The sequence below is a fragment of the Egretta garzetta genome, unplaced genomic scaffold (assembly GCF_000687185.1).
Source record: "Egretta garzetta isolate BGI_Z169 unplaced genomic scaffold, ASM68718v1 scaffold647, whole genome shotgun sequence".
In the NCBI taxonomy this organism is placed as follows: domain Eukaryota; kingdom Metazoa; phylum Chordata; class Aves; order Pelecaniformes; family Ardeidae; genus Egretta; species Egretta garzetta.
In genome coordinates this window covers 158,396-168,022 of record NW_009260191.1, presented here as the reverse complement: position 1 = coordinate 168,022, position 9,627 = coordinate 158,396, and the positions used below count along the sequence as shown (strand labels likewise).

Here is a 9,627-nt window from a genome sequence, read left to right as displayed (position 1 = left end):
AGTCCCCATCCCTGGGGGTATTTAAAAGCTGGGCAGACGAGGTGCTTAGGGACAGGGTTTAGTGGTGGGATGGCAGGGTTAGGGGAACGGTTGGCCTTGATGATCTTCAGGGTCTTTTCCAACCTAAACGATTCTGTGACTCTTAGGTGTGCAGGGGTGTGTGTTTCCTATCCCCTTTGCTTTCCACATGCTGGGAGGGCAAATGGAAGAGATGGGTTGCAAGAACCCAATGTGTTGCAGAGACGGATGCAGGTTTGGCCCTTGAATCCCAGCAAACATGGGCACAGGAGGAGATGGAAAGCGGGCAGCATGGGTTTTGGCCAAAATAACAGCCAGACTTTATGCAAGTCTCCGGTGAGTAAAGCAGAAGGAACCGTAACGATGCAAACAGGCTTGTTGTTTATGATGCTTGCAGCGTGTTCAGCTACGGAAAGTGCAAACAAACAGAGCAGGGAAGAGAGGAAAATAAACCAGCACCGTTCCACTGCCTGGGACACAGACCGGAGTGAATAGATCCCGTTGTTACACAGCTGTAAAGTCAAGAAATACGGCTCGTTCCTCCCTCTGCTGCTTGTCGCTTGTATTAACAGGGGATGTTCATCTTATCCCAGCCAAGGCTGAGGGCACCGGCGGTGCTGAGAGAACATTGTCCGCGGTGCCTGGTCGCTGAGGCCGCTGGAGAGGGCGTGCGCCAGCGGCGATGCTCGGGGTGGGTTATTCGCAGCACGTTTTGTTTTCCTGCCAGAGAGCTGGGCCCTGGCGTGAAGGAGAATTGGATAACGCAGCTGCCGGATGAAAACCGGCATTTCCCCTGGGGTGCAAACAAGGCGGTGGTGCAATCGAAATGAAGCCCTCATGTTGCTGGAGATGATAGAAGGGCTCATCGGAGATGTCCACAGCGCCAGAAGTAACCACATCTGATGGGTCACTTGACGGGTGTGATTACTGGTTTGTGTTCCTCTGATGGATCATCAATGCGGTCATGCAAAATAGCCTCCATTTATTGTCTAATTCCTTGGGTTTAATGGGTTTTCTCTGGCTGTTTTCTAGGGAAAACAATTATCTTTCTCGCTTAATAAGAAAGAGAAACTGCAGGTTGGGCAGCGGGTGAACGAGGGGGCCTGAAGGAATTGCTGAGCAGGACAAGCACTGCCAGAAAGTGTCTGGGCATGATGCAAGTGAGGGATTAGGCACCTGCTTGCCCCTGGGCATCTGGGGCACTTGTGACTACTGCGGTGGATGTTGCCTGGAGCTGGTGGTGGGAAGGATGCAGGAGCAAACCCCTCCTGCCCACCCACGGCAGTGGCGGAGAGGGGAAAGCCTTCTGCGGCCCCAGTTCAACCCGCGGCGCCGTTTGCTGTACAGGCAGCAGCGTGGGGGATGCTCACCCCTAGCAGAAAGCTTGGGTTGAGTTAGACGTTAGTGGCCAATGGCTCGATGTCTGGATGGAGACCAGTTACGAGTGGTGTCCCTCAGGGGTCCGTACTGGGACCGGTGCTGTTTAATGTTTTTATCAATTACTCTAGACAGCGAGATCGAGTGCACCCTCAGCAAGTTTGCGGATGACACCAAACTGAGTGGTGCAGTTGACACACCAGAAGGACGGGATGGCATCCAGAGAGACCTGGACAGGCTGGAGAGGTGGGCCTGTGTGAACCTCATGAGGTTCAACAAGGTCAAGTGCAGTACCTAAAGGGGGCCTACAGGAAAGATGGGGAAAATCTTTTTAGTAGGGCCAGCTGTGATGGGACAAGGGGTAATGGCTTTAAACTAAACCAGGGTAGGTTTAGTCTGGATATAAGGCAGAAATTCTTTACAGTGAGGGTGGTGAAACACTGGAAGGGGTTTCCCAGAGAGGTGGTGGAGGCCCCATCCCTGGGAACATTCCAGGCCAGGTTGGATGGGGCTCTGAGCAACCTGCTGTGGTTAAAGGTGTCCCTGCTCACTGCAGGGGGGTTGGGCTGGGTGACCGCTGGGGGTCCCTTCCAACCCAAAACATTCTATGATTCTGATTTTATGATAAGCCTGAGATGAGGCGGAGGGTGGCTGCTGGGCCCAGAGCTGTGCATTTTTCCTGCCTGTAGAGATGGTGATCGCTGGTCCCTGCGGATGGGACACACACAGGGTGTGCTCGTAGAGAGTGAGAGGCTGGCACAGCGGCACGCTGTGTCCCTGGTCATGGAACATCTCACATAGGGGAATACCGACTCAAACACAGGGATTTCACGTGATTTTCACTGCTGAACACTCAATGAGGTTCCTTGAAGGATCCAGTCCTAGGCCTGAAGATGCTGCCATGAGGCTGCTTGCGAAAAACGTACTCATCAATGCATGCTAAAAGGAAATGTTTGTTTTTCCCATGTGTTCAGTTTGGCAGGAGCTAAAATTTCAGTAGAACACATCTCTCAAACTATTAGTGTAAACGAATATATCAATTCCAAGATCGATTTGAGGTGGTGCCCAAGCTGCCAGGTGTGATTTGCTCTCAGCCGTATCATCCCATCAGTATCTCCTGTTTGATATAATTCAATTTTTTAGAATATTTTTAACGTCTAGTTCCTTTTGAAAGCAGCAGAGGAGGAGCTGAGCCCATCTTCTCAAATGCTGGAAGAGACTTTTAAAAGACCGTGTGAGTGTACGTACCCAAACCTTACACCTCAGGGTTTAGTGCAAAGGGGGTGGTTGGTTTCTACAGCCCTAATTCTGCAGCCGTGTGATGAAAAGAGCCCAAGTTTGGGTTTGGTTTTTTGGTTTGTGGGTGTTTTTTTTAATATATGCAAGTATTTTGTTAGCTCTGCTGGTTGCAAGGAACAGTTTAGGCATGAACTTTAAAAGATAAAAACCATCAAATAGAAGCGAGTCAAATAAAAGATGCTTTTCATGTTCTCACATGCAGGAATTGCCGTGTTTGCAGCAGTCCCAAGCCCCAGTGGCCGTGGGGACACGGTGGCAGCCTGCCACCCTCCAGCCCCATCTCTGCCACCTCCACCCCTGGGACCGGCGATGCCCCAGGGCACTTCTCCAAACCATGGGGCTCTCACAGGACCCCCTGGTGCACCAGTGCAGGACGAGGGGTGCGTTCGGACTCGCCAGCCAGGACATGCTCGTGGAGAGGTGAGCTTGTGATCAGCCCCAAAATAAACTGTGGCTTTGTGCTGGGTGTGCTCTTGCTGTTATTTTAACAAGAAACACAGTTATTGCTACCATAGAACTGCTATTAATATACAAACACTTCCTTTCCCTAAGAGCTTTGTTTTTTTCTGGCAGAAATACCCTCAAAAAACCCCTACCGGCTGCTAATGGAACTCATGAACAGTGGCCAGGCCAGCAGAGCTCTGCAATCTGCATTGCTTTCCAGTAATTTTCTTAAAAAAGAAGAAAAAAGGGCTTCTGTTTGCAAATCAAAGTGGTTGATCCTAGGAATGCTGTAAGGGAAAGCAGCCATCCTGAATTACACAGTGACAAGCTTAGGGAAGGCACTGGATGGGTAGGTTGGTTTGTTTTGACTTTTGAAAGATTTTTTTTTTCTCCATGGCGGAGGTTAAGAAAAATATTTGTTTGGCCCAAAGGAAAAGCTCTAGAAAACAGGAGCTGACATTTCCCAGGGACGCTGGCGATCCAGGGCGTTCAGTGTCTCTCGAGAAGCTTGCTCTTCAGCTGGGAGCGCAGCTTTTCTGGGAGTGAGGGGAAAAAAAAAAATTAATAAGGCTATTTTTCTGGTTTTACTCAAGGCACCCAAAATCCAGCACCTCTGCTAGGAAGCGGGTGTTGGAAAGAGGCACACCTCAGCGTGGCTCTGGGAGGGATGCGGGGCCACCACTGGGGGCAAACCTATGGGTGGTTTCAGGTTTATCATAGTATGTTTTGGGTGGGAAGGGACCCCTAGAGGTCATCTAGTCCAGCCCCCCTGCAGGGAGCAGGGACACTGCTAACCCGATCAGGTTGCTCACAGCCCCATCCAACCTGGCCTTGAATGTTCCCAGGGATGCTGGCAACTACTTGGCCACGGGCTGGAGCAGGCGGTGGGTGTCAGGAGTGGGGTTGCGTCTTTAGCGAAGGCTGGGACAAGGCGTGCAGCCAGCTGAGGGTGCAGCAGCAGGCCTGGAGCTGGGGGGGGGTGATCAACAGCAGCTCAGTTGCTCCGTTTCAGTGGCAAGGGCAGGTAGAAATCCTACAAACTTGCAAAACTAGTTCGAACTGTTTTAGCTGGCACCAGCCCACACAAACACGCTGTTCTCCTACGGTCAGCAACAGACAGCTCTTCCAACCGGGCTGGGAGGCAAGGCGTCCTGGCAGGGCCTGCCCGTACCCTTGCCCCCACCGGTGTCCTGGGTGCTGCGTGGGTTAGGACACCAGTACTGAGCCATGGATTTCCATGGTTCCCATTTCCACTGGCTACAGGGGCAGTATGCGATGGAGAGGCGAGAAGCGCTGCGTCTCTGGGCTAACAGCACGGTGGCACGTCCAGGTGATGTGCAAAGTAGCTTTCATCACGTATTTCACAATGAAAAATTAATGTTTTGCACGTCACAGGGTCTTTATTCTGCTAATAATCCCTAATATCAACGTGAACATCGGCTTCTTTCAGAAATGAATTCTCAAAGATGCTGGGAGAGGTTTGCAACGGCTTTCCAAAAGTACTACCTCCCTGAAAGGTCACTTCACTGACAGTAAGCCAACATGCTCACTTTGGAGATTTAGCTGGAAATAGCCAAGATTTGTATCCTCAAGAATGGCTCTTCTTCTGCCAGCAAAAGGAGATATACGATATAGACTTGATCCATATTTTAAACGCACCAGTTCAGTAAGACACAGGCTTAAATGGATTTTATTACAAAACATTTTATTGTAGTTATTTACACCCGTTCCTTGATAAGTGTATAAATGTAAACATTTATTATAGATGTATCTCTCTTATCTTACAGTTCATCCCCAGTACAGAGTAAATGTCATTTTTAAGCATACAAGTAGTGAGGAGATTTAAGCTATATTCACAGAATATACATCTGCGTGCAGTTGAAGTCCACCAGCCCTAAGCTAGTGGTATAGACACTGTCCCATTAGCTCTACTTCTGCTTCTCGTGTGTACACTGGAGTCTGTGATGTCGTCGGCATGATCCTCGCTTTTCTTCTCTTTCAAGCTGTTGATGAACCTCAGGGTTATTTCATCCCATTCCTCAGGGAGCAGCATCAGCAGAAACCCAATGCAGATGATGATGGTGGCTCCCAACCTCACTACGCTGAAGATCATTTTGTGCTTCAACAGATCCACAGCTGTGAAGAAGAAACAACAATGCTGTCAAAACGGCAGCAGGATGATCCCAGCATCAGACCAGCCTGGCACATCTCCATAACTTGCGTGTCGCACTCTGGCTGTGACGCTGGCCACGTCGCTCTCGATCCTCCGGAGAACCAGCTCCTTGAGTTCAGAGAACAGCTTTACCTGAGAGCGTGGTACTGGAAGTGCCACGTCCCCTCGCTGCCTTCAGGCAGGCGCTTGAGGGAGCCTTGTAGGGATGGGCTAAGGCTCAAGGTTTCCATTTCTGCTCTGACAGGGAAGGCGCTTTATGGCAATGCTTCATCTACAGCAGCGTCATGTTTCCTTGGGCTGCATGGACCAGCGGTGTGGAGGGAGCAACATGCAGGTCAGAAAGCTGGACTTGATGCCTCCAGGCCCAGCCTACCAACTCCACAACCAGCAACAAGAGCGCATCTGAGCCCTTCAGCAGCCTCTCTCACGTACCAACTCTTTCACAGCTCTGACCTGCGTTCCCCTAAAAATAGCTTCTTTGAAAACATGCTCAAGTACCTGGAGTGGCAAGGCTAAGATGGTGGAGGAGGAGACTGGAAAAGCAGAGACAGAGGCCATTCAACAAGATAGGACTCTGGAGTAACATTCCATCTACACACCCTGCCCTGCTGCTGCATGGCAAGGCACCAGCACACCGACCCCGCCACATCTCAGCAGCAACCAGCTTTGGGCTGCTGGCTGGGGATCAGCCTGCCCTCTCCTCCGCGTGGTACGGCTGCATCCCGTCCCTCCCAGAGAAAGGAGGCAAGACAAAAAAAAAAAAAAGAAAAAGGCTTTCACCCACTGAAACACCCACCATCACCAGGAGCATCCGTGAAAGCCAAAGGAGACTGAACTGCTTTTGAAATATGTGACAAGAGATTTTTGACTATTTAGACAATAAACTGCTTCTGCTGTCTGCATGCTTGTGCGCTTATTTTTCCACCAACAGCCCCGGTACTCGTACCTGCATTTCCAGGGACGCTGAGCACGGTGCCGATAGAGATCAGAATGGGGTATGTAAGCACGACGCCAACGTTAACCAGAATATTGAAAGCTAGGGACAAGCAGAGAAAACAATACATGATTATGGGAAAAAACACCGGATTGAGACTTTTCTCCTCCACCTTGACCCTGCAAGTACGATACATGCTCAGTATGCTCACCACCATGACATAGTTGTCACAAAGTGATTGATTTTTATTTTTTTTTAATATATGAGTGTGAAATGAGGGGAAGTTCTGCACGGGGGAAGAGGGAGGGCTCTATGTTCTTTCACAAATTGTAATACCAAGGTTATTACAATTCTATTTCACAGCTTTCTCCAAGCTTTAGCCAGACGCCAACAACCTAGGTTTGCTGCCATAAGCCGTCATTTCTCCTCCTACCAGAAGGATGGTGATCCCAGCTTCCCCTCTCGCCTGAGGCGGTGTCGTCCTTGTTGTAGTAGGGTATTTCATGAGAAAAGGCCCCAAACCCATCTAGCTGGACCACACACCAAAGGGGACAGTAGCAGGAATTCATATGCTACATACAATTATTCGATGAAGTTAGCTGTGAACTAAGCAGACTAGAGCGAGACCATGGTCTTGCTGCCATGCTGAAGGCAAAATGAAAGCTGACAGAAGTACAAACATTCACCACATTTAATTTATAGGTTGGAGTTTTTTTTTTTTTTTTTTTTTTTTTAACATGACAGCATTCCCAGCCAGCTCCAATTTCCTTCAGAGACCAAAAGCAAATGCAAAAACTTTCCTTACTTACCATTCCCTCGGGTGCTCTTCCAGCTCTCGCAGCTGGGGGCTGGTGCTGTGCACTGTGGCAGGACCCAAGGTCCCCCTCCGATCACCCAACACCCAGTCACAGAATCACAGAAGGGCAAAGGTTGGAAGGCACCTCTGGAGATCACCCAGTCCAACCCCCCTGCTAAAGCAGGTTCTCCTAGAGCATGTTACACAGGACTTTGTCCAGGTGGGCTTTGAATATCTCCAGAGAAGGAGACTCCACAACCCCCCTGGGCAGCCTGTTCCAGGGCTCTGTCACCCTCAAAGTCAAGAAGTTTTTCCTCATATTCAACTGAAACCTCTTCTGTCTCAATTTGTACCCATTGCCCCTTGTCCTGGCGCTGGACACCACTGCAAAGGGTCTGGCTCTGTCCTCATGACATCCACCCTTAAGATATTTGTATGTGTTGATGAGGCCTACTGGTGAGTCCCCCAGGTAAAAGGAGCAAGTCTGTCTGCTCCACCAAGGTTGTTCCCTCCTGGCTGGGATTATACACGTGAGTAGATCTCTGGGTGGTGGTAAGTCATCCCTACTTTTTGTCCCTTAGGTGTGCACAGAGCAGCTACAATTCAGGTTCAAGCAGTTTCAAGGTGCTCACAGCACCTCAGCTGTCAGCCCGCGCTGTCTCAGGATGGCTGCGTGGATGGGCTATGTACCAGGTAACGACATCCTCCCTGCTTCCATTTAATATACTTGTAGTGGAGACAAAACCCTCTTCAATTACGAAATAATAGAGATTTGATGAAAGGAAAGGATGTTGTTATATCCGGACATTAAAATGCCCCTGGGCTGAATCCAACAGCTATCCTGCTTGGCTAGAGGACAGCAGAAATGGATGGCTCTGAAAGAGGGAGCATGGAGGAAGAGCAGAGGGGAGGTGAAGACCACAGGGGAAGAACCAGCTCTGTAGGCTAATGCCCCGCAGCGCCCACAGAAAGCTGCCCCAGTGCTGCGGGTCCCCGTGTCGGTGCACACACCCCCCGCCGAGCGTGTGTCCTGGTTTCGGCTGGGATAGAGTTAATTTTCTTCGTAGTAGCTAGCATAGTGCTGTGTTTTGGATTCAGTACTAGACTGTTGATAACACACTGATGTTTTTAGTTGTTGCTAAGTAGTGCTCAGGCTACTCAAGGACTTTTTGAGCTTCTCCTGCTCGGCCAGAGGCATAACAAGCTGGGAGGGAGCACAGCACAGCTAGGACAGCTAACCCAAACTCACCAAGGAGCTATTCCATACCATAGAACGTCATGCTCAGGGGGGTTGGTCAGTCACGGGGAGAGTGATCGCGGCTCGGGACGGGCTGGGCATCAGTCAGCGAGTGGTGAGCAATTGCATTGTGCATCACTTGTTTTGTATATTCTCTTACCATTATTATTATTACTATTGTTATTCTTTTCTTTTATTAAACTGTCTCTATCTCAACCCACGGGTCTTACTTTTCCTTCCCGATTCTCTCCCCCATCCCACTGAGGGTCGGGGGGAGTGAGCGAGCGGCTGCGTGGTGCTGAGTTGCCAGCCAGGTTAAACCACGACAGCGTGCCACGAACTACCGCGTACAGGCAGCTCTCTGAAACTGGATTTATAGCAACCAGTCTGTGCCAGAGACAGGGAAATACCAATGAAACTATGGTAGGAATGCAAAGAAGTGGACGTTTAGTATCTTGTTTATTCTCTGCTGTTAATATTAGAGTTAAGGCTTCCTATGAAAAATATGAGTAATTTCTCAAGGAGTACCAGTTTGCACTGGGATCAGATTTCACCTGTGAGAGATCTCTGATGCTTCAGGGAGGGAATTGTTTGTGCCCGAGGCTAATTTTATATTGGGGGTGGGGGGTAGGGGGGCAGGAGATGAGCAGAAAAATGAGTAAATTTTTTTAACACATACCTAACCAGAGGCCAGCTACTCCACACAGGTAACCCCATGGCACGGCAGAGAAGGGGGACCAGTACTCCACTTTTGTAAAATACAGTATGATCGGGGTAACGGAGATGAAAATTAAATTGAAGAAGCCCAGAGTAGAAACAAAATGAGCCGCTTCCCCGAAGTTTGCACTTCCAAGAAACATTTTGAACAGAACCTGCAAAGGAGAGGAGAGGAGAGGGTGTTAGACGTCATGGGAAGCAATCACTTCAGCACAGAGTCCTCTGCTCCCTTGGGGAGAGTGGGGCACGGGGACAGCCCTGCCCAGGACAGCGTTGCCACAACTTGGCCCTTTCCTGCAGAAGAGGTTTGCAAGGGGAGCTTTGGTCCAATTTCTGCCCTTTCCTGCGTTTTAGCAGAGGGGGATGCCATGTTATTGCAGTGGGGATGGTTGAGGCTGTACAACAAAGCTAACACAAAATGCCATGAGGAGCAAGTGTAACTAAGAACCTAAGGAAAACAACATTTGTGCACCAAAAAGTGACAGGATAAGGGCTGTGCTTGGCACTGTTAGGATTTGTGAGGGGACTCCGGAGACTTCCACAGCACGAACCCGCTGTGAGAGGAAAGCCTAGCCTGGAGGGACTTGCTTCAGATTCAGGGGCAGCACAAGTCTCATGGAGGACTTGCCCTA

At 49.8% G+C, this 9,627-nt stretch overlaps 1 protein-coding gene across 1 annotated transcript in view; it reads right to left on the bottom strand.

The window, feature by feature from the left end:
- Positions 1–5,032: 5,032 nt before the first annotated feature.
- SLC35F4 (solute carrier family 35 member F4) overlaps positions 5,033–9,627 on the bottom strand; it is a 38,786-nt gene continuing 34,191 nt past the window's right edge. Inside the window, exons 6-8 of the mRNA XM_035897526.1 lie at positions 8,958–9,150; positions 6,258–6,347; positions 5,033–5,274 (exon numbers count right to left, since the gene is read on the bottom strand). Coding sequence (XP_035753419.1) covers positions 5,033–5,274; positions 6,258–6,347; positions 8,958–9,150 — 525 coding nt within the window. The remainder of the gene's footprint in view (positions 5,275–6,257; positions 6,348–8,957; positions 9,151–9,627) is intronic.